The sequence below is a fragment of the Triticum dicoccoides genome, chromosome 1A (assembly GCF_002162155.2).
Source record: "Triticum dicoccoides isolate Atlit2015 ecotype Zavitan chromosome 1A, WEW_v2.0, whole genome shotgun sequence".
NCBI classification, from domain to species: Eukaryota; Viridiplantae; Streptophyta; class Magnoliopsida; order Poales; family Poaceae; genus Triticum; species Triticum dicoccoides.
In genome coordinates this window covers 555,217,207-555,242,357 of record NC_041380.1, presented here as the reverse complement: position 1 = coordinate 555,242,357, position 25,151 = coordinate 555,217,207, and the positions used below count along the sequence as shown (strand labels likewise).

General features: G+C 43.8%; 1 protein-coding gene, 1 long non-coding RNA gene and 1 pseudogene across 2 annotated transcripts; all 3 read right to left on the bottom strand.

Annotated features, from left to right (window-relative positions):
- Positions 1–9,419: 9,419 nt before the first annotated feature.
- LOC119355118 lies at positions 9,420–14,200 on the bottom strand (annotated as a pseudogene).
- On the bottom strand, positions 14,118–16,377 carry LOC119328072 (protein FAR1-RELATED SEQUENCE 5-like). Its single transcript, XM_037601139.1, has 3 exons — positions 15,752–16,377; positions 15,147–15,620; positions 14,118–14,361 (listed from the first exon to the last, which is right to left on the bottom strand). Exons 1-2 carry the CDS (start codon positions 16,276–16,278, stop codon positions 15,149–15,151), a joined length of 999 nt encoding a protein of 332 aa, XP_037457036.1. The 5' UTR covers positions 16,279–16,377; the 3' UTR covers positions 14,118–14,361; positions 15,147–15,148.
- Positions 16,378–20,234: 3,857 nt separating this feature from the next.
- LOC119328010 lies at positions 20,235–21,982 on the bottom strand. The gene is made up of 4 exons (XR_005158814.1): positions 21,745–21,982; positions 21,492–21,585; positions 20,456–20,667; positions 20,235–20,357 (listed from the first exon to the last, which is right to left on the bottom strand). It is a non-coding gene; the product is annotated as an uncharacterized LOC119328010 (long non-coding RNA).
- Between the last annotated feature and the right edge of the window lie 3,169 nt (positions 21,983–25,151).

The window sequence follows — 25,151 nt, the reverse complement described above, 5'->3', positions numbered from 1 at the left end:
TATTACTAAACAGCAACAAAAATGAAGGAACAAAAATAAAATTGGGTTGCCTCCCAACAAGCGCTATTGTTTAACGCCCCTAGCTAGGCATAAAGGCAAGAATAGATCTAGGTATTGTCATCTTTGATATGCAATCCATAAGTGGCTCTCATAATAGATTTATAAGGTAATTTAATTTCCTTTCTAGGAAAGTGTTCCATGCCTTCCCTTAACGGAAATTGGAATCTAATATTTCCTTCTTTCATATCAATAATTGCACCAATCGTTCTAAGGAAAGGTCTACCAAGAATAATAGGACATGTAGGATTGCAATCTATATCAAGAACAATGAAATCTACGGGCACATAATTCCTATTTGCAACAATATGAACATCATTAATCCTTTCCATAGGTTTCTTAATGGTGGAATCCGCAAGATGAAAATTTAAAGAGCAATCGTCAAATTCACGGAAACCTAACACATCACACAAAGTTTTTGGAACCGTGGAAACACTAGCACCCAAATCACAAAAAGCATAGCATTCATGATCTTTAATCTTAATTTTAATAGTAGGTTCCCACTCATCATAAAGTTTTCTAGGGATAGAAACTTCTAATTCAAGCTTTTCTTCATAAGATTGCATTAAGGCATCAACGATATGTTTGGTAAAAGCTTTATTTTGACTATAAGCATGAGGAGAATTTAGCATGGATTGCAAGAAGGAAATACAATCTATTAGAACAGTTATCATAATTAAATTCCTTGAAATCCAAAATAGTGGGTTCATTGCAATATAAAGTTTTGACCTCTTCAATCCCATTTTTAGTAATTTTAGCATCAAGATCTAAAAACTTCGAATCATTGCGACGCCTTTTAACTAAAGTTGACTCACCTCCAGTCCCATCATTATCAAGATTCACATTGCAAAACAAAGATTTAATAGGAGACACATCAATTACTTTTAGATCTTCATCATTATTACCTTTATGAAGGATTGACCCTCCCATAATGGGCAAAGAACCGGCACAAGTAAAGAAATCTTGAATAACTCCTTTTCCAATAATATTAATGCTACCAATCCGAAACCTTTTAGTGTGTAAAATAGTAGGATATTCAAGAGGATCATCAAAAGCATCAAAGTTTTCCATATTATTATCCTTATCAATGATAACCTCCCCAGTTTCAGACATGATGGCAGCAAATTGCACAAAGGACGAACACACAAAAAGCAAGCGAAAAGAGACAGGCAGAAAAAGAGGGTGAATAAAACGGCAAGGGTGAAGTGGGGGAGAGGAAAACGAGAGGCAAATGGCAAATAATGTAATGCGAGGGATAAGAGTTTGTGATGGGTACTTGGTTTGTCTTGACTTAACTTGACTTGGCTTAAGCCTCCCCGGCAACAGCGCCAGAAATCCTTCTTGGTACCTCTTGAGCATGTGTTGGTTTTCCCATGAAGAGAAAAGGGTGATGCAGCAAAGTAGTGTAAGTATTTCCCTTAGTTTTGAGAACCAAGGTATCAATCCAGTAGGAGGTTACACGCAAGTCGCCTTGTACCTGCACAAACAAATAAGAACCTTGCAACCAACGCGATAAAGGGGTTGTCAATCCCTTCACGACCACTTGCAAAAGTGAGATCTAATAGAGATAATAAGATAAATATTTTTGGGTATTTTTATGATATAGATTGGAAAGTAAAGATTGCAAAATAAAAGATGGCAGAAATAACAAATGTATAGGAAAATAATATGATGGAAGATAGACCCGGGGCCATATGTTTGACTAGTGGGTTCTATCAAGATAGCATAATTTACGATGGGTGAACGAATTATTGTCGAGCAATTGATAGAAAAGCGCATAGTTATGAGAATATCTAGGCATGATCATGTATATAGGCATCATGTCCGCGACAAGTAGACCGAAATGATTCTGCATCTACTACTATTACTCCACACATCGACCACTGTCCAGCATGCATCTAGAGTATTAAGTTCATAAGAACAGAGTAATGCATTAAGCAAGATGACATGATGTAGAGGGATAAACTCAAGAAATATGATATAAACCCCATCTTTTTATCTTTGATGGCAATAATACAATACTTGCCTTGCTGAACCTGCTGTCACTGGGAAAGGACACTCCAAGATTGAACCCAAAGCTAAGCACTTATCCCATTAAAAGAAAGATCAATCTAGTAGGCCAAACCAAACTGATAATTCGAAGAGACTTGCAAAGATATCAAATCATACATATAAGAATTCAGAGAAGAACCAAATATTGTTCATAGATAATCTTGATCATAAACCCACAATTCATCGGATCTCAACAAACACACCACAAAAAGAATTACATCGAATAGATCTCCAAGAAGATCGAGGAGAACTTTGCATTGAGATCCAAAGAGAGAGAATAAGCCATCTAGCTAATAACTATGGACCCAAAGGTATGTGGCAAACTACTCACACATCATCGGAGAGGCTGTGGTGTTAATGTAGAAGCCCTCTATGATCGATTCCCCCTCCGGTGGAGCACCGGAAAAGGCCCCAAGATGGGATCTCACGGGTATAGAAGGTTGCGGCGGTGGAAATAGGGTTTCGTGGTGCTCTCGGATGTTTTCAGGATATATGAGTATATATAGGCAAAAGAACTAGGTCAGGGGAGCCATGAGGGTGGGGGCGCGCCTCCCTGCCTTGTGGCCGCCTCTTTGCTTCCTTGACGTCCACTCCAAGTTTCCTGGATTGCGTTTGTTCCAAAAATAACTCTTCCGAAGGTTTCATTCCATTTGGATTCCGTTTGATATTCCTTTTCTGCGAAACACACTGAAATAGGCAAAAAACAACAATTTGCACTGGGCCTTGGGTTAGTAGGTTAGTCCCAAAAATAATATAAAAGTTCATAGTAAAGCCCATTAAACATCCAAAACAGATAATATAATAGCATGGAACAATCAAAAATTATAGATACGTTGGACACGTAACATGTGCCTGATCTGATGTTTCCGAAAGGTCGCCTCGATGTTATAAGCTTACGGCCAGGTCATCCTAGGCTTCACCATTGTTCATACCGGATTTCTAAAACCGATAAAGACATGACAATCAAAGAATGGAAAAAAATGTATGGACAATCATAGAGAGCTACTTGGAAGCAACATTGTGTGAAGCGCAAGAATTTGAGACAGGATAGTCTCCATTCTCTGTAATGGAGCGTCAGGGCCTATCTTATTTTATGATATTTTATCTTAGAGAGGGTAATATGTCCTATGAGAGAGGAGTAGGTCATAGGTACAATGTGTTATTATGTGATACAATGTGTTAGAGTTGATGAGGAGGAGGAGGAGGAGTTGTGATTTTGACTAGTGACCAAGTTGTTATATGATGTCTCATGGACGAAAATGGTGGTCATGAGAAGTTTTTATATGACAATGATGTATTATGATGATAAGTTGTTAATGATGATGATGATGATGATGATGATGATGATGATGATCATGATGATGATCATGATGATGATGAGTTATTATATCATTGGGTGAAAAAACCACGGATTAGTTTCAAGTGGATGGATCAAGTAGATGGATCCTAAGTAACCAAGTCATGGATTATCCATCCACTTGAAACTAATCCGCTTTTTTCACCCGGTGGTGTAATAATTCATTATGATGTAAAAACAATCTTTAAATTGCTACTGTATGAAAACTTATATAATGGTGTATGAATACGACATAAAATAAAAAAGAAATAGAATACGTAATAATAGTAGTAGCGCGAGCAGAGAGACGCGCTATCAGTAACTACCAGTAGCGCTTTCTGCAGGAAGCGCTGCTACTAAGTAGGTATAACAGTAGCGCGGGTGAACCAATGCTATTGCTAGCCTTTGGTTGTAGCGCTGTAACAGTAGTGCGATTTCCCGTACTACTGCTAGCCCAAAAACCATTGCTACTGCTAGGCTTTTCCCTAGCAGTGTCCCTCTACAGAAGGTATACAAACATATCTATGTAAATGTGGGTATGAAGATATGACCACTATGGAGTTGTGCACAAGATCACAAGATGGATTTTCCCCGGTCAATTACTTAATTTATAATAGCTACTTTGACAGATTTTGCTTTTAGGGGTAAGACACCCATTACATTTCCATTGTCACATATGTTAATTACAAGCAATATTCGGCAATCGATTAGGCACATATCTTTTTTTAGGTGTAACTGGGGTTTTATTTATCGACCAAAACTGACGGGATATAAATGATGTCTGCTGTGTTCCCTAGTCACACATGTTGACCAATAGGGAATGTCGAGGCTGCTTTTGTCAAGACATGAGCCTCACAGTTGGCCTCCCTATTTTCTTAGGCACATATCTGAGTGTGATATGATCTTCAAACATTCTTGCGTGAGCTGCAAGCCCATGTGCCGCAGACCCAATGGGTAGCCGCTGCTGAGTCGCATCAGACAGGGCTACGGTCTTTTGCAATGCTTGTAAATTGTAAAAAAGAAAGGTATACGTCACCTATAATATGTCTCAGCTGCTTCTACATGTACAACCATGACTGGATCGGATTCACCGTAGACAACAAGAAGAACAAACATGCACTTCGCAATGCAATTCAAACTTGAAATCATACATTGCAATGACAAGCACGACGTACAGTTAAACACAAGAGAAAATAATATCACAATCGTGATGTTGAATTTCTTTTGGCACATAGAAAAACATCAAAGAAAACAGCAAGCACCGGCGCCCCTCATATGTAGCCTAAATATGGGGCGGATACGGGGGCGCCCGGGCGCGTCCGCACGTCGGACCTGACAGCCCGACCCCGCCGTAAATTGCACCAAATCCACCCCCTCCCCGGCCCTACCGGATCCATTTGCTCTTTCCTATCTTCTTCCTCCTCCATGACATCCATCTCACAGCTCCGCCACCGCGCACGCTGCATAGTCGTTCCGAGCGTCTGCGCTGTCAGCACCGGCACATCACTCTTGTCTCCCGTCCTCGCCGTTGGGGACGTTGTCGCTCGCCCATACGCCACCGCGGTATGTTCGGCAACTCCGAGCTCCCCCTTGCATTCTATGTGTTCGGTACATTGTCCGACCTTGTTTTTTTTACGGAAAATGATGAATTTCGATGCTTTGTCGGATGAGGAGTATGGACCAATGGAGTTTGATCAAATGATTCAAGATGAGTTCTTTGATTCCTCGGCTTCGGACGAAGAAGTGGATATGATCATGCTCATGAGCATGCAAGAGGAAATGGACCGGCAAGTGAAGAATATTCTTATTTTCAAGGGCTCAATCAAAGGAAGAAGAATGATCAATCGGGATAGGATGCTCGGAGCACGACTACTACAGAAGGACTACTTTACTCCGAACCCAACTTTCCCAAGTGATTCATGGTTTTGTCGCGGTTTTCGCATGCGGAAAACCACTATTTTTGTACACTGTGGAGGGAGTGGAGGCACACGATGATTACTTCAAGCTCACAAGGAATTGTTGCGGTCAACTTTCTTTCTGTGCTAAGCAGAAGTGCACGGCTGCTGTGAGGATGCTTCACTTGGTACTGCCGCAGATGCCATCGGTGAGATGGTCAGGATGGGGGAGAGCACATGCCTCAAGACTACTGTCAAGTTTGCCCGCGCCATGGTGCGGGTGTTTGGAGCAGAGTATCTGAGAGAACCAATTGCGTAGGACACGGAGAAGTTGTTGGCAATTGGAGAGGCTAGAGGGTTTCTCGGAATGCTCAGATCAATTGATTGCATGGATTGATAATGGAAGAACTGTCCCAAGGTTATGTGGGGAATGTATCAAGATCACACCAAAGGGGCCACCATCATACTAAAAGCGGTGGCATCACATGACTTATGGATTTGACATGCTTTCTTTGGAATGCTGGATTCTCACAACGATGTCGTCGTGCTTCAACGATCTCCGGTGTTCAGGATGCTTTGCAATGGGGAATCATTGTCGTGCAACTACACCGTCAACGACTGTGATTACAACATAGGGTACTATCTTGCCGATGGCATCTATCCTCAGTGGTCAGTGTTTGTGAAGACCATACCCGAACCACAGGGCAGGAAACAAAGCCACTTTGAAACAATGTAGGCAACAGTTAGAAAGGATGTGGAGAGGGCATTCGGAGTGCTTCAAGCTCGTTGGGGAATTGTTCGTGAGACCGCAATGATGTGAGAATCAGAAACTTTGTGTCAGTTCATGACATGTTCTATTATTTTGCACAGTATGATATCGAGGATGAGGGTCTGATGTTGCCCAAACCAATGATTTGAAGCGCCTAGAGAAAAAGTTCAAATCCCGAAAGATCAAAATGAAGCTCAACTTATGAATTTCTACGGATGCATCAGAATCTTCCAGATCATCAAGTGCACACGCAGCTACTCAATGATCTTGTGAAGCATATGTGGATCCACAGTGAAAACCAAAGAGCTGATGTTTGAGTTGTGCACTTAAAAAAAAGTTTGTGTAAACACTATTAATTTTCAAAACCAACATTTGTTATTCACGTGTGACATTAACATGTATGATCAACATGCATAGATTTGCATAAATTTAAGAGTTTAAATTAAGATATGAGAATGCCGGGAGCGAGATATAGGGGCTCGTCCGGATGCGTCCACGAACTTGTCTGGACGCGCCCGTGGATATATAAAGGACCGGATTTGTCAAGTCCAGCTGTAGATGCTCTTACTCTGATGAACTGGACATAAACAATGCTACGTACAGCATGAGAGCCCTGAAAATCACCCTGCCAAGAGATCGAACGAAGAAACAGTCGGTGCATGTGTTACACGGGAAGAGCAGAGCACTCTGCAAGAAGCAGAGGAAAACTTGTACATGATGAGCAGAGCAGAGCACTCTGCGGAGTAATGCACAGGAAGCGTTGTACACTCAACGACAACGCGGCCGCTGTCGAGCACCGTCCGCGCGATAAGGCCTATGATGAGGCCGATGCTGCCGCCGCCGTAGACCAGGTCGACGTCCCTCCTCACCTGGAAATGCAAAAGAAAAAAAGGAACGACCAGTTCAATGTCCAAATCCATTTATACACAGATGATAGTAGTTGTACTATGTTTAGTTTCTAAGCAGATTGAATACTAAATGACATAATTCGGAGGTATACCAGCTCAACGATTTCATGGGTTAGTACGTGATATTAGAATCCCTCGACATGAGAGCTTTTCTTTCCCCACTCGTAAGGCGACTAGGAAAAGCCTTTTTCTCCATGATCTTCACCGACAAGCCCGTGGATTTTTCCCCCTCCCCTTTTCGCCCGCTGCTCCGATGGCCGGTGGCGGGGAGGGGATTTTTGGTGCCTCGGATCCAACTAGCAAATAGGTAGGGTTTTAGTCCTCGCAGGGGCCGTATTTGCACGGATGGCGATACTTCTTCTTCGAGTCAATCTTTCGGGCTCTGATCCTCCTCAAATTCGTCTGTTGTGACGGATTAGACGAAGCTCTGACGTAGATTCCTGCCAGCACTTCGAGGCGACGAGGTTGAGGTTTCTCGTCGTGCTACGCAACAACGATATTTGGTGTCAGATTCTTCAGATCGATTCAAGGATCCGGTAGCCACGACTGCGGCTCCGGGACGCTGGTCCTTACGGGCTCGTGCATGAAGACTTTCCGGTTATCATTGACAAGGTCAAACCGGCTCTGATATGGGAGCGGCGACAGCTGCGCGTCGGCGGCTTGCTCTGGCGGCAGCAGTGATCGCTCGGTGGTTCATAGATGTGGATGTAATTTTTGTTATGTTTGAAGTGTTTTGTACTTCTGATAAATCTTTATAATAGATCTTATCTTTTTCGTAAAAAGACATTACGTGATATTTTCCTTCTTTTTGCCAGATAATGTGGGTTTTATTCCTTGGAAAGAATTGCAGTCAGCTGCTACAAAATGAGTAACATTGTCTGGCACTCAGCGCAACCAACAAGCGGTATTACCATCAGATCAGTCAATACTAGCTACACTGTGAGCAACTCTATTTTACTAACGCTCAATTTTCAGTGAAATAAGCATGATTAGAAAATTGGGTCATAAGCAGACCGGCAACACGAGCGGGATAATAATAGACACACACGTACACGGACAGAAGTTCTGGATAGTAAATTCAGATTATAGTAGACACGTGAAGCATACAGTGTCTTGAGATTTCCGTGGAAGTGTCACTCCTAATGCCTCTAAATCCTAGCATGCCTTTGTTTTTTTGCTATGTACATGGAGACGTAGATAACAACAAAATGGTTTTGGAAAAGTATAGTTGGAAATCCTCTAGTATTGAGCATAGCATGGGATCGATGCTTCATCGGCTGACTTATATTACCTTCTCTTGGGAGAGAACGAGTGAGAATTTGATATGGCACCTACATTTTGATTAATTGCATTTGTTACTGTATACTATGTACGGCTTTAGTTGAGGCAACAACATCCACTTTGTTGTGTGGCTTGTGTGTGCATACTGCGAACTTCGTGGGCACCGTGTGCTAGAGGAACATTTACGTTGAATTACTCCACAACAGCTTTCATTGTATTGTGGCGGCAATCGTGGCCTATTTGATGTGGCATGTCATGACTGCCAACATATGATCTCGAGCTGTCATAGTGGGTACAAAATTTATACATGATAAAATTTCTATATATTTCAACTAAATGAGTAATTTGGTAGAATTCTCGTAAAATGGGATAATAGCTTTCAGATGGCCAACTAAGAACTAAAAAGTGGAATACACTCGTTATATTGGTTAAACTCTAGATAATAGATCATGTTTTCTCAGTTATTGAAAACTATGAAACTATCCCTCTAGAGAAGGTATACAAACATATTTATGTAAATGTGGGTACGAAAATATGACCATGATGGAGTTGTCCACCAGATCACAAGATGGATTTTGGCCAGTCAATTACTTAATTTATAATAGCTACTTTGACTTATTTACAGATTTTGTTTTTAGGGGTAAGACACCCATTACATTTTCATTGTCACATGTTCATTACAAGCAATATTCCGCAATCGGCTAGGCACATCTCTAAGTGTGATATGATCTCCAAACATTCTTGCATGTGCTGCGAGCCCATGTGCCACAGACTCGATGGATAGACGCCGCCGAGTCGCACCAGACAGGGCTACGGTTTTTTGCAATGCTTGTAAATTGTGAAAAAAAAGGTATACATCACGTAAAATATGTCTCGGCTGCTTCTATATGTACACCTATGACTGGATCGAGTTCACCGTAGACAGCAAGAAGAACAAACATACACTTCGCAATGCAATTCAAACTTGAAACCATACATTGCAATGACAAGCACACCGTACAGTTAAACACAAGACAAAAATAATACCCCAATCGTGATGTTGAATTTCTTTTGGCACGTAGGAAAAATATCAAAGAAAAACAACAAGTGCATCATCATATCAGTGGAATGAATGGTAAAGTTCATCCATTTGTCAGTGGTGCTTTTGTGTAACCAAACTCTGAGATCTCCCAACTCTTTGCTGGGGAAACCTCCTGGTGCGACCAAGTGTATTACTGGACACACAGAGAAGAAAAAAGAACATGTAAACACATTTGAGAACATAGTACAGGAATATAAAAATAGATGTCACAACAAAATTATCAAATCACCTCCATCTTTGTCAACAATTCAGTGGCGGTTGGCGCCGAGACAAGTATGTCTGTACAATCTGGGTTGATGAAGCCCTCTCCGACGCCTTTGTCAAACAATGCAAGCAGGGGATCATACTAACCATCATCATTTAGCAGGAAGTCCTATATTGATATGATTTTTATAAGCAAAGGAAATCTCAGTTTATTTAGGTTTGGCGTAAGGCAAATTTACCCCCACCCCACCCCACCTCTTCACACGAGAGGTAAAAGTACATAATATATCTGAGTCATTGATTTGGTTAAGTAGTGGTCTAATTAACTCTTATTTTTTTACATCACATGTGAAAAGGGAGGGTAAGAAGGAGCATGTTGAAGTTACTCTTGGCGTAAAAACTGCGGCCAAATTTTCCATGAAGTACAATCTATCTATTATGCTCGGTTGCTTACAGGTTTCTTGTGAATTCTGAGTTGGGACCATGTCATCATCTCCAACAGCTCCTCCATGGTTCCGTACCACCTGATGAACAGAAAATTGTAAGCAAGCTCTACTAACTTATGAATGCGATTGATTGATAATGATATAATGATTAGAAAGATCACTATGCCTGTGGCACCTGGAAGAGCGATGAATGCTTCAGATCGTCGGGCCATCTTTGCTTTCCTCCCTTGCATGTCAGGTACAACCTTCACTTCTCCCACACTCTCACCTAATATCTGTCAGTACAAATTGAAGTGAAACTTTCAGGAAACAGCGGCTGGATATAATGTTGTACGTACAAAATCAGACCTGCGTCAATCCCTCATGCGCCAAGTGACTTTTCAGGTGTACGGCTGAACTTGAGTATTTAACCAAAAACTACCACATTTCACGGATACGTGACAGAAAACTACCACTTTACGATTTTGTGCGGAAAACTACCATTTTTATCCTAATCCGTGGCAAAAAACTACCAAGTCTCGAAACCGGTCGCTTCGCCCGTGCTAAGCACCAAACTGACCAGCCCGTCCCACGTTTCAGGTGCCACGGTGGTCAACCGATGCCCGCCGTGCGTTAATGGCGCGTCCGCGGTCAGAAACGGCGGCTGTCGGTTTGCGTTCAATGCACCAAAACGTTGCATTGAACGCAAGACAGCCGCCGTTTCCGACCGCGGACGCGCCGTTAACGGGTTAACGCGCGGCGGGAGTCGGTTGGCCACCGTGGCACCTGAAACGTGGGACCGACTGGTCAGTTTGATGCTTAGTGCGGACGAAGCGACCGGTTTCGAGACTTCGTAGTTTTTTGCCACGTATTAGAACAAAAGTGGTAGTTTTCCGCACAAAATCGTAAAGTGGTAGTTTTCTGTTACGTTTCCATGAAATGTGGTAGTTTTTGGTTAAATACTCGCTGAACTCAGATGAAAAAACAAAACAAAACCTTGACCAAATTCACCTAAATTATCTTTTTATTACTATTATTGCAGGAAAGTTGCCTTACACAATGGCTAGAGAAGTAGACAGGATGGCTTCTTTCGCAGTACAATTTCAGTATGAATCAGAACATGGGAGCAGAACTTTTCTTACTCTGCTAGGCTGGACAAGTGGACATACACAATGCTACGTACAGCATACCTCGATAGGCATGAGAGCCCTGAGAATCACCCTGCCAAGAGACCGAACGAAGAAACAGTCAGTGCATGTGTTAGACGGCAGAGCAGAGCAGTCTGCAAGAAGCAGAGGAAAACTTGTCGTGCAGAGGAAGCGTTGTATACCCGACGACAAGGCGGCCGCCGTCGAGCACCGTCTGCGCGATGAGGCCTATGAGGCCGATGCTGCCGCCGCCGTGGGCTAGGTCGACGTCCCTACTCACCTGCAAATGCAAAAAAAGGGGGAAAAACGAAGATAGGAACGACCAATTCAATGTCCAAATCCATTTATACATACATGATACTAGCTGTACTATGTTTAGATAAAATTTGTGTTTCTAAGCAGATCGAATACTAAATGACATAATTCAGAGGTAGACCAGCTCAACGATTTGATGGGTTAGTATGTGATATTAGAATCCCTCGACGGGAGAGATTTTTTCCCCCACTATCTCCATCGGCGAGCCCGTGGATTTGCACCCCCCCCCCCTCCAGTGGCGGCATGTGGCGGGGAGGGGATTTCTGTTGCCTCGAATCCAGCTAGTAGATAGGTATGGTTTCAGTTCTCGCAGGGGCGGCGTTTGGAAGGATGACGGCACTTCTTATTCAAGGCAGTCTTTCGGGGCCTGATCATCCTCAAGTTTGTCTGTTGGGACGGATTAGACAGAGCTCTGACGTAGACTCCTGCCAGCTCCACGAGGCAGTGATGTTAGGGTTTCTCATCGTGCAACGCAACGGTGATATTTGGTGTCAGATTCTTCAGATCAATTCAAAATTCAGCGGACTGCGGCTCCGGAGCGCTGGTCCTTCCGGGTTCATGCACAAAGACTTTCCAGCTGTCTCTGTTGGAAAAGGCAGTGCCTAGGAGGCGCTTAGGCACGCTTAGGCGCTAGGCAATGGCCAAACACCTTGCCTAGGACATAAGCGCAAGTCTAGGCAGGGCTAGCAAGAAGTTGTCTACCCGAGTGAGAAATCTTGTGATACTGCACTGATATGCCAAACATGTCATATTCAAATGGCAGTAGCTGGTAGTTAAATTATTAATGTGACTTAAACTAATATTGACACACATATAATACCACAAATACATTTTGATTGTAAAAACTATATTACCTCCTAGGCCACGCTTAGGGCGCTTAAGCACCGCCTAGGCACTAGGCGAAGGCCAACCGCCTCGCTTACGCCTACCACTTTTTCCAACCTTGATTGTCACCGACAAGGTCATGCCGGCTCCGATCTGGAGCGGCAACGGGTCGTTCTGGCGGCGGTAGTGGTGGTTCGGCGGTTTGTGCTTTCAATGAATTTTTATAATAGATATGATTCTTTTTGTAAAAAAAAGTACGTGATATTTTTTTCATTTTGAGGGATAATGTGGGTTTTATTCCTCATAAACAGAATTACAGTCGGCTACTACAAAATGAGTAACACCGTGTGGCACTCAACACAACCAACAAGCAATACTACCACCAGATCTACCAATACCAGCTAAACTATTAGCAACTCTAGTTTGATGACACTCAATTTTCAACAGAATAAGCATGATTAGAAATTTGGGTCATAAGCAGACCGGTAACACGAACAGGACGATAATAGACACATACACACGTACACTGACACAAGTTATGGGTCGTAAATTCAGATTAGAGTAGACACGTGGTATGATATGAGAAGGTTGGTGGCACGATATGAGAAGGTTGCTGGAGATGTGGAGCATATAGAGTGTCTCCAGATTTCCGTGGAAGTGTCATTCCTAATCCTAATGCCTCTAAATCCTAGCATGCCTTGGTTTTTTTGGTATGTGCATTGAGACGTAGATAACAACAAAATTGTGTTGAAAAAATATAGTTGGAAATCCTCTGGTATTGAGCATACATGAGATTGATGCGTCTTCGGCCAACTTATATAACCTTCTCTTGAGAGAGAACGAATCAGAATTTAATATGGCACCTACATTTTGATTAATTGCATTTGTTATTGTATAATACGTACGACTTTAGTTAAAAAACATCCACTCTGTTGTGTGGCTTGTGTGTGCGTAGCCGCGGAATTCGTGGGCGCCGTGCGCCAGAGGGACATTGTGTGGCTGGGAGCCCAAAGGAGACCTATCCGCCAGTGGCATAAAAAACAGAGAACGTGGAGATCAGTTTTACAATTTCCATAGTTGTTGACCTTTGTTGATGAACTATAGCTAATTGACAGTTTCTTGAGCGATCTGCTACAATAAAAAAGTGTAGTTCACTTTGAGTTCTTCCAGTTCCAAAAGAAACTATATCTACTTCTCAAAAATGTGCTCGGAAGCGAAATATGACTGCCACTCTACATGAGGCGGAGCAAGGATGAATACCAGTCACATCACTCAAGTCGCCATTGTTTCCTTAACCAAAGAAAACGCAGCTTCAAATGGGAGCAACTACAATAGAAAACAGCCTTGTGATACAAAAATAGAAAAAACTGATCTGGACCGTCGAATCCAACATGGATGGCCCATATTCTAGTGGAGACATCCCAGACACTTAATGGACATTTTATGGAAAAACCCCTGATAATGTATGCATATAAAACATGACTTTTACAGTATGACCCCAACTTTCTCATATTCAATCGTTTTGTCCTCAGTAGATAAGACTAATTTTCAAATCCTCTCAACGTTGAGGCTCCGTCTCACTGATTACCCATTAAAATTAAACTTGTTGGCCCCTGAAAAAATTGTCAATATATATCACAATATTTGCATACAAATAAAATTGAAGTCATCTCATTCAAATATATGTCAAGCTGGACCATGCCACACATAAATCGGTAATCAAATGAACAGAAGTGACTCAAGTAGAAAAATCTATCATCCAAACACAATAGCTCCTATATGCACGAACACAGGAAGCAAAACAGGCAGAAATAAGTAGGAACATGCATACAACAGGTTAACAACTACAGTACCATATACAGAACTACATAATTCTCATCAATTCTCAGCGAGGACTGGTCCATGGTCTACAAGTCTGATACAAACTCAGTGCAAAGCACAGTGGATAGACCACTCAGTTATAGCGGGTTTGGCAGCAAGCAAGACTTGCTCTCTCGTCGTAATCTGGCAGCATGGACATGAGCATCTTCGGAGTTGGTACTTCTTGCTCATGGAGGTTGATGTGCTGGAAAGATGACACCAAACAAAATCTGAATCAGTTTGAGCACAAGACAGTCTCACACATCCATACTTAAAATATTTGATCAGGTATTATTTCCACAGGGGAGATGAAATCTCCTACAGCGTTTTCTCGAATACGTTAGTGGAAAGATGATTGTAATGCAATATAACCAGCTAAATCATTTGGGTATTGTTACTATCTAGAACAAACCTGTTCAAAAAAAATCTAGAACAAACATTATATGTATTTATGGGCGATTCATTTCTGTAAGGGTCAAAAGGGGAAAATACCCATATTTTCATATAATATTTCTTCATAAAACAGAGACCATATAAACTGCTTCCTGAATTGGACATTGCCAACCATGACCACATGTTAACTAGCATGCAGCCACATTTCATTTTAGAATAATTTTGTGGTTGTTCAAGGTCTGGTTGTGTTGACTGCTCATAGAATTTAGGGCGGGGATCTCATATTGCAGGAAATTATGTGAGCCTAGAGCAAAATGGCAGTGAAACCATATACAACTAGAGATGTTCGATGAAGAGTGCTATGTTTGATGAGGTCCCATTTCACTCTTACTCCAATGTAGACAACAACATGATAGTTTCCTACATCTACATAACAAAGCATAAACAGTAAGGAGAAAGAAATGGGTTTGAATTTTTAAAATGGAGTCCTATGACTATTTTTTAGATGTGGATTAATAGTGTTAACAAATAATTTCATGTCATACATTATAGTAAGGCAAAAAAGTGGTTCTCTTAGAAGAAAGAAGAATCACAAACCTCTACTCTTGTGTAATATTTTTCATAGAGCATGTCCTTGCATCATGGAATACCACTTTCTTACAAATGCTACATTTGCGTGCGACTTTTTGATGAATTCCTGGCCTTCTTTTCTTGTCACCAGATCCACCCCTCACACCATCCCTGTGCCCCTTTATTCTAGAGCATGTGCCCCTTGCATTGATATCAATAGGTGTGAGGATGGTGACATCCTTTGGAATGATGCTACCAATAAATGACTCCTCATTTTCTTGCGTATCGCATGGTACGACTGATACTAGCTGCCTCAAACCCAACTCAGCCTTGCACAAGCTGGTGTGGAGAAATTCAACTCCTTCCATGGAGCACTTAGCAGTCCGTATGAGATCTTCTAGCTTATTCCTGACAGCAGATATCTTTCTTCTCACAGCCATGTCAACTGGGTCAATGAAATTCTCTTCAAGTATGTTTCCTTCCCCATCAAACATAATGTCCCTAGGAAAAAAATCACATCATGACATATGTCAAGGCAAATAAGCATTAACTCTTCTAAATCTAAATTGCAAGAACATATGTCAAGGCAAATAAGCATTAACTCTTCTAAATCTAAATTGCAAGAAATATACCTTTTGCAATTTTTCTCCCACCGCTTGAGAACATAAAGGCTAGGTAATTCATTTATTTTTGCACCCCTCAGTACTCGGATAATGTGGCGGCACACAATTCCTTTGGACTCGAAAAGCTTGCAAGAACACTTAGCAACCATGGTTGTTGTATCATAACACACTTCTCTAATCTTGTTGTATTGGTCGCTAACAGACATTACTTTAATACCCTCACCATTTGTTGTGTTTTGAACATCACAATCATCCCTTGCAGCAAGCACCTGAGCCTGAAACAATTCAAAAATCTCATGTGTGAATACCTCCCTGCCTTGTTTCTCTATCTCCCATGATGTCAACACTTCACTTGTTGTGTACTCGCTTGTGTTATCGGCAATCAACTCATTCTGCCTCTGACATTTCAACGCAGTGTCAAACCTTAGCCAAAACTCAACAAAAGTGAGCTTCCGACATATGAAACGCTTAAAGAACGAATTTGCACTCTCTGAAATTGAAGTTGTCCTAAGAAGACCAGCTAAGGGAATATCCATGAAATATGCTGGTATCCATGTCGCACGAAGTTGAAACCTTTTGGCGAACCACTCATGGTCCTCCAACTTAAACTCTGTAATAAAAGACTTCCATCTATCCTCAAATTCAGTAGGTGTTTCAGAATTCCAGACATAATGTTTCAACCTATCATAGAAACCAAGGTCATTCCTCAATTCAGGACGGACCTTCCCAGGAACCTTTTCCATAATGTGCCACATACACAATCGATGTTTGCTGTTCGGTAGAATTTCTGCAATAGCGTTCCTCATCCTAATACACTCATCAGTTATGATCACTGTAGGAGCAATCCCACCCATTGCTTTAAGAAATGCCTTGAACAAACAAACATAAGATTCTTTTGTCTCATGAAGTAGAAACCCCGCCCCAAAAAAGACACTTTGCATATGATGGTTTACTCCAGTGAAGGTGGTAGGATAAAGTACTCTACCAGGTCTAGGGCGTAGGTGGTAAGGGAAGGATGGAGGGAGACGTGGCGAGGATCGGGCGCGCCGGCGGCAGGGCGCCGTCGCGGCTAGGAGAAGGGCGGCGGCTAGGGCTGTTGGCGGTTAGGGTTCCGGCTCCTCAGGGAGCCGGGCAATAGGAGATAATATTCTTCTTATTGCTTGCCTTCAAAAAGAGTCTTACAACCTATATTTATATCCTAGATAACTTGTAGAAGAATCAACCTAAGATAACTTGCCTAAGATAACTTGCCTAATCTGAAAATAAAAACTAAGATAACTTGCGGGCCTAAGCCGGCCGGCCATAACACTTCTCCTCGCCTGCACAAATAGCTCGTCCTCGAGCTGCAAGGTGGGGAAGCGCTTGCTTGAACTCTTCGAGGTAATCAACCAGCGTCAAACACCTTCTCGACATCTGGGGCGGCCAGGTCAGCGGTGACGACGTCCTCCGAAATGTAGTCTGCCACCTACAGGTAGAAGAGTCGCGGGCAAGCGTGGCCGGGCTTGTAGGGTTCGTCGCAGTTGAAGCACAACCCTTGGCGGCGACGCTCGAGTATCTCAGCTGGGGTGAGCCGGCGGAACGGGCGCCCCGCGGTCGCGGCGAGGGGTGCCGCAGAAGCCTGCACAGGCCGACCCTGCGCGGAATCCGGTCCGGGTAGCGACCCAGTAGTCTGGGACGGTGATTCCTGCTGGATGGCCACCGCGCGGCACTCGAACGCGCGGGTGTAATACATGGCCGACTGGAGATCCTGGGGTCCCCGAAGCTCCACGTCCATGCGGATATGGTCCGGTAGACCGCCCACAAATAACTCGGCGTGCTGAGTGGCGGAGACGCCCGGCGCGTGGCACGCTAGGGCCTGGAAGCGGTCGGCGTAGTCCTGCACCGTGGATGTGAAAGGTAAGCGGCCGAGGGCCGCCAGTCGGCTCCTGCGGATAGGAGGCCCGAACCGGAGGAGACAGAGCTCCCGGAAGCGCTCCCATGGTGGCATGCCGCCCTCGTCCTGCTCGAGGGCGTGTACCAGGTCTGCGTTGCGCCTAGAAGATGATAGGACGCGAGCCAGGTGCGATCCGAAGCGAGCGTCTGCTGCCCTCGAAAGAACTGCTCGCACTGGTTGAGCCAGTTGAGGGGGTCCTCCATGCCCTCGTAGGTGGCGAAGTCCAGTTTGGCGAAGCGAGGGGGTGTCGGTCCGCCGTGCCCGGGGGCGGCCGTAGTTGCCGCCGGCGCGTATGCTGGGTCGGGAAGCACCGGGGCGTAGTTCGCCGAGCTGGAGGGGTGATCAAACCGCAGGGAGGGCGTCGGGTGTTCCGGCGCCGTGGAGTAGACCGGCCCCGAAGACGAGCCGGTCGCCCAAGCGGGGATCGGCGATGGTGACGGTGGAAACTGCACCTGGTGTAGGGGCCGACCCGTAGCCCTAGGCGCGGGTGGTGGTACTGTCGATGGCGGCGGCGCCTGGTGGAGCTGCACCGGCGCCTGCGGCGTGGGGGCCGGCGGTGACGCCGGAAGAAGCTGCTGGGTCTGGCCCTGCTCCGAGGCGCCGGTGCCCAGGTTAGGGCTGGGCGGGGCCGGTGGAGGACCCTGCTCCGAGGCCGCTGGAAGATAGGGCGCGATGGAGGACGGCGCGGCCGGCGCGGTCCAGGTGGGCCACTGCGGCCCGGTGGTGGCGAGAAGCGGCGGGGCTGCCGGCGCGATCTGCGGCGGCCACTGCGCCCAAGGCGGCGGTGCGGCCGCTGGGGCGGGGAGCGCCGGGTAGCCTCCGGTGACGGCCCCCGGTGCCGAGTACCACGGAAGCGCCTGCTGACCCGCGGCCATGGCTGGATGGAGTGGTGGGGGCGGTCCGTACGGACCTGCCAGGTAGAGGCAGATCCCTTGAACCGCGGTGACGAGGTCATTGAGGACGCCCGCCATGGCCTCCGGTGTGAATTGTTGCAGCTGCGGGGGAGGTGATGGCGGCGGCGAGTGTTGGACGGGGGCCTGTGACTGCCCTTGGCCCGGCGTGGTGCCGAGTGCCGTTAGGACCGGCGCTGAGAGCGACGCAGTGGTGCCCGCCGAGAGCGAGGCCGTGACGCCCGGCGCAGAGGCGGCGGTGGTGGAGGAGTTGGCGGGCAGCGGTGGTGGTGGCGGTGGAATTGGCGGAGACATGGTCGAAACCCGGTTACCTGATACCAAATTGGTAGGGTCAAGTACTCTACCAGGTCTAGGGCGTAGGTGGTAAGGGAAGGATGGAGGGAGACGTGGCGAGGATCGGGCGCGCCGGCGGCAGGGCGCCGTCGCGGCTAGGAGAAGGGCGGCGGCTAGGGCTGTTGGCGGTTAGGGTTCCGGCTCCTCAGGGAGCCGGGCAATAGGAGATAATATTCTTCTTATTGCTTGCCTTCAAAAAGAGTCTTACAACCTATATTTATATCCTAGATAACTTGTAGAAGAATCAACCTAAGATAACTTGCCTAAGATAACTTGCCTAATCTGAAAATAAAAACTAAGATAACTTGCGGACCTAAGCCGGCCGGCCATAACAGAAGGGTGCAAAGGTGTATTCATATTGGTTAGTGCTGTATGTTGAATCAAAAGAGAGCACATCATTGAAATGACCATAATTTTTCCTACTTGTCGCATCTGTCCAGAGCAAACGGAGCAATGTACCAACCTCGTCAACTTCATACTCAAAGAAAAAAGCAGGATTGAGAGCCTTCAATCTACCAAGTTGGTCCACTACCATTTGAGCACCACAATTTTTATTTTATTCTTCAATACACCATAGTGATTTTGTAGGTCCTTTTGTGTGCAGCCAACATGGTCAAAAACCCCTGCACCAACATGCAGAAACCTATATGCTAAGGCGGTACCGATACTGGCTTTCTGGCAATCGTGGAATGTTGACTTCACTCTCTCACTAACTTGTCGATTAGATCTAATCAAGTGTTGCTGGCTAGGTGGCACAAAAGGGTGATTGTGATATTCATTGAGTGAAGCTACCTTATATTTGCCATCACTTTCCCGGTGACATAGATAAAAGCTTCACAACCACATCTAGTCAATTTCACCTTTCTCCTTTTCTTTGAAGGGTCAACAACAACCATACCTTTCTCAGGCCGAAAGCCTTCTTTTGCACACAAGAAGCGCTTCCATTGAAGCACATTATTGGTGACCTTTTGCTGACCAAGACGTACACCAAATCGAACATTGTGTGCATATGTCCTATAAAACTCCAGGACCGAGCCAATATCATCAAATAGCATCCCTACTTTAGGCTTCAATTCCTCGTGACATTGGGGTTTATACAAAGAACCCTACAACATAAATTGCATGTTTAGTATCAATGACCACGGTGATATCACATTGACTTGTACAAAGTAGATGCTATATTCACTTAAGAAATCGAATTTTGTATTGCAATAACTCATACATTTTGAAACAGATAAACTTAAAGTACTATTTGCCATACTCAAGGCCATTTTACAAGTATTGTAAGATGTGACAAACGTTGATACCTCTTGAGAGAAGGATTGTTTCTTCTTTGGTGTACTGGAATCATCAATGAGAAGCATTGGAGAATTAATCTCCCCAAATGAGGTAGCATCGCTGAAAACTTGATTTTCGGCACTGTTGACCGATTCCACAGCTGCAAATAATTTTTCGGCAAACAACATCAAAGAAGGGATTAACAGAATATTAGTTAGTGTCAACATATTATTTGCCTTTTGGACCATGTGTTCTCACCTGATAGAGTTGGCACACAATTTGCAATTATTCGAAATGTTGGCTCTTCTAAAGGTGACGTCGCACTACTTCCCTCCATTTCAGGTCGAGATGCACCGAAAGAACACTAGGGGCCAGCTTAGTAGTCGACGAGCACTACTTCCCTCTATCCATCATACCAAACCAGAAAATGTGTTCTACGCCAAAATCCAAATAGCTGATTGTTCACTCACCTTGAATACAACAAAATGAGAAATCAGCCCAATTGCAAGATTGCAAAGTTAAGGTTGCACATTAAAGAGATTCACACAAGGAGACTTATTTTTACATGCAAGAAGGTAAAAAAAGTTGCAGCTTTCTTTTACAATCAATGTGTTATTACAACTAAATGAGGAAGATCAATGAGCGAACACAATTGTTTCACAACAAGAAAACTAGCATGATTTTTGGTTTCATTGCCATCACTGGACAAATAGATAGTTAACTCTCAAAAACCAGTGAATGGTACATATTGCAAGTGTGTACAGAATTTTAGTCTTGTGCTGACAAGCACTTCACTTTCAAGTACTTTAACAGGTAGATGAGACTAGTTCGTTCTCATGTACAGTTCCAGCAAGTTAACAAGGTTTCACAATACCAAATTGCTCGAAGATCTTATATGATGGAACAAGAAAAAGGGTAATCTGGCTGATTGTACGTAAAGAGTTTTCCTCTAGCTTTTGAAAGTACTTTTGTAGGGTTGGGCAAGTCCAGATATATGATTTGAATTCTATGAAAAATAGTCTGACTGAGAAAATGCAGATCAGTGCCATGAGTTCACATTGTTGGTTTACTGGTGCAGTGGTGCGGTGCTCTTGTTTTTAAGCAATGATCTTCAGCTACCTGGCTCGTTGTACATCTCACGTTTTTAAGCAATTCCTACACGTTTTACACTACATCAAAGACTAAATGATTGCCTAGAAAGGAACATGGATGCATCATCAAGCATCAATCATAACGATGCACTACTTTCCTAATTTCATCTAAGTTGACAGAAGTAATTCAGAGCATGGCAAACCTGCTTTCGTGAAGACTCAAGATTTCTTCTCTGCCGTAAGTAGATGTCGAAGCTAGGCACACAGGGGGAGGGGGAGCCTTGTGGAGTTGAGCTACTGGAAAACACACACATGGAGTTTAGTTTGTTGCAATGGCAATAATGCCTGCAAATCTATAGCGTTAGAGCAATATCAGCCGTGGAATATACCACCTCGAGATCTTGTTGATTGTACTGGGGGTAAGACAAATGGTAAATTGGCGTTGGGGAATGGTACCTGGAGATTCGATCAGCCAACGTCGCGGCGCCGAACAGGAGAGGTCCGCCCGGGCAGTCCGACCGCCGGCGGCGAGACGACCAGGATTCCTCCTGTAGCCAAGGTCGCACAACTAGGTACAGCTTGGGGCAGAGATGGAAACCTTCCTCCAGCAGACAAACTAGCCCAGCTAGGTACAGGATCTACGCCGCCGTCGCCATTCGCAAGCCATTAGGGTTAGGGATTTGCTGGAGCTCACCCGCCGCGGCTCGATTTGGAAGAAGAAGGACACGACCAGTCAAAAACATGCGGAGATTGGGAGTAAAATAACTAGAAATGAGGGGCTATTTTGTAAACAAGAGCGCACAGATCCCCACTAGAATATGGGCCATCCATGTTGAATCCGACGGTCCAGGTCGACTTTTTCTATTTTTGTACCACAACGTTGTTTTCTATTCTAGTTGCTCCCGCTTCAAATGAGTATGGATCCCATTAGCGGCGACTCAGTAGTCACATGTGACATGCGCCAGCTTCTCCTATGCGTGCAACCCTCGCCAAATCGTACATGAACACTCCAAAGAAACTCACACACTTTTGGCAATGCAATTCAACTTTAAAATTGTAGGTGGACATGAACAAGCACGTTTTATGATTAAATGCAATGGAAAATCATCGCTTGGTCGTGACATTAAAATTTGTTTGGACATATAAACATGAAATAAAACACGAAATTCATTGACCATCACTTCACTAGTGGAACACGTTGGTTTTGGGACGCAAATGCATGCTATGGTTCATCCATTATACAGTGGTGCTCTTGCATAACCAAGCTCCGGGATCTCGCAGCTCATCACCGGGGGAAGATCCTAGCTCGGTCGAGTGTATTGCTGGATACGGACAAACAAGGGTACAAGTAAACTAATTAGAAAAAGCTACAAGAATTTATAGATGGATTTTGTCACAAAATCATCTAATCACCTCTATCTTTGTAAGCAGTTCTGGGGCGACCAGCATGAAATGATTATCTGCCAGCCGTCCATATTTATAAGTCTTCCTGTAGCGCCAGTGATGGACTGTAATATCCATCTAGGTACCTATTGAGGCCGACTAGGGCAAGGAGGAAGGTGCTGGTGTTGATCGTGTGAGAGCGGAGATCATGTGGAGTCCAGTCTGAGTTTTTTGTATCTCATCCATTTCATACAAATTATAGGGGTGCATATATGGGTGTGAAGCTTATTGGAACATCTAAACTGCCATGGTTCTTGGTGAAGGTGTCATTATTGATGCCTCCAAATTCTGCTGCTCCCTAGTTCCCTTGTTTAGGTGCATGTGGACACGTTTGTCCTCTTGTATGGTGGTCATAACATGATGGGAGACATGCTCTTCCGCCGCCTTATATTACCTTCAATTGTGAGAGTTGTGTGTCACGCTTTAATTTACTACCTACTTTTTGATGCTCTACCTTTGTTGTTGCACTATATACAAATTTAGTTGTCACAATAAATTTATATTTCACTCACTCATACAAATAGTAGTTTACGACGGCCCATGTCATTACCTTCCTTGGGCAAGTTGCATGATAACCATCTTTAACCTGGTTTACAATTATACAATAAAATGAAAATGATATTATAGAAACATCAGTTTATCAGTCAACTGCATTTGTACATGATATTAGCTAGTTTAGTAGACAGCGGGATCATGAGGTAATCATTTTTAGAGTGTATTCCATGCTTTAACCCCTGGTTTGCATTTATGACAATAATCGCCCCCATTTAATAAGAATTTCTCCCATTAACCCAATTAGCAGGATTTTATCCACATTTTACCTCATTCAAGTTGTGGACCATTTTCACACCTTAGGACCACATCTAAAGTAGTTGTGATGTGGCACCTAGCTTACTAAGCCACACTCTGTCGTGATTAACGTGAAATGAGCATCCATAGTGGCACACAAATGTATGCCTACAAGATCTAACTGCGATCATATGGTGTTGATTGATTAAGGGAAGATGGGAAGATTTTGAGTGGACGACTAACTATGATCATGTGGCTTCATGGATTCAAGGATATATTCTAGCTCTACCTTAGTATTTGTTGACGAACAGCGAAGAAGAGTCGGTTTTCTAGGATATTGAGACATTTGATTTTAAAGACCATTATGTTGTTATTTGGTCCTGCCCACACAAATGGTGTCGGTACAGGGTTATTGGTATCTATACACGTACCTAGTTTTTGCCATTTAATCTACATAACACATGATCGTTGCTGAACACAAGCAAGAATACACGAGGAAGAAACACAAATTGGAAAGAAATTAGCACATAGCTACACCATCACCGACTCCTATATCCGGCGGATGCTACAACAGTGAGCTCCCAAAGCCATGGTTGCGCCTAGTCTGAGCATAAAATGGTTGGCCCCTAACACGGGAACCACATGCATTGGCGCATTATCAAGGAAGTGTGCGCTGAGCTGGAGGGCATGATACTCACAGTACCACATCGGTTTATAGCTGGAGCTAGATTTGGTGTAGTGTGTGGATGATGGTGTGGACGAGCCGGCATACACCGGTCGGCCAACAAAGCGTAGGAAGGTCACCATGAAGGTTTCTGACAAGAGTGCCCCATTTGCTTTAAACTACTCAACAAACACTTTCATTTTATTGTGGGGCCAGTCATGACCTATTCGATGTGGCATGCCATGGGTGCCAATACGTGATCTGGAGTTATTGTGATGGGTCCAAAACTTATATATGGTAAAATGTAGATATATTTCAACTAAATGAGTGATCTGGTAGAATTCTTGTAAAATGAGGTAATAGCTTTCACATGGGCAATTAAGAAGTAAAAAGTGGAATTCATTCGTTATATTGGATAAACATACATAATAGATCACATCTTCTCAATTATGGAAAACTATGTAACTATCCCTCTAGAGAAGGTATACAAACATATTTACGTAAATTTAGGTATAAAATATGACCACTATGGAATTGTGCAGAAGATAACAACATGGATTTTGGCCAGCCAATTACTTAACTTGTAATGGCTATTGTAACTTATTTATGGATTTTCCAATGCTTGCAAATTCTATATATATATATATATATATATATATATATATATATATATAGAGAGAGAGAGAGAGAGAGAGAGAGAGAGAGTGGCGTTTTGGCTCCTAGGTGCATATGCACCCATTGTCGAAATCCAAATTCCGAGAAGTTGAAAAATTCGAAACAAAAATCCCGCGTCTATATCCGGACATTTTATGTGCGTTCACAAGGTTTCGGTGAAAAACGACGTTTTTTGTGGCTTGTGTAAAAAAGACAAATTCTGATGCTTCATTCTAACTATTCACGAGGCATTTCTTTATCTTTTTTACACAAGCCACAAAAATCATCGTTTTTCACTGAAACCTTGTGAACG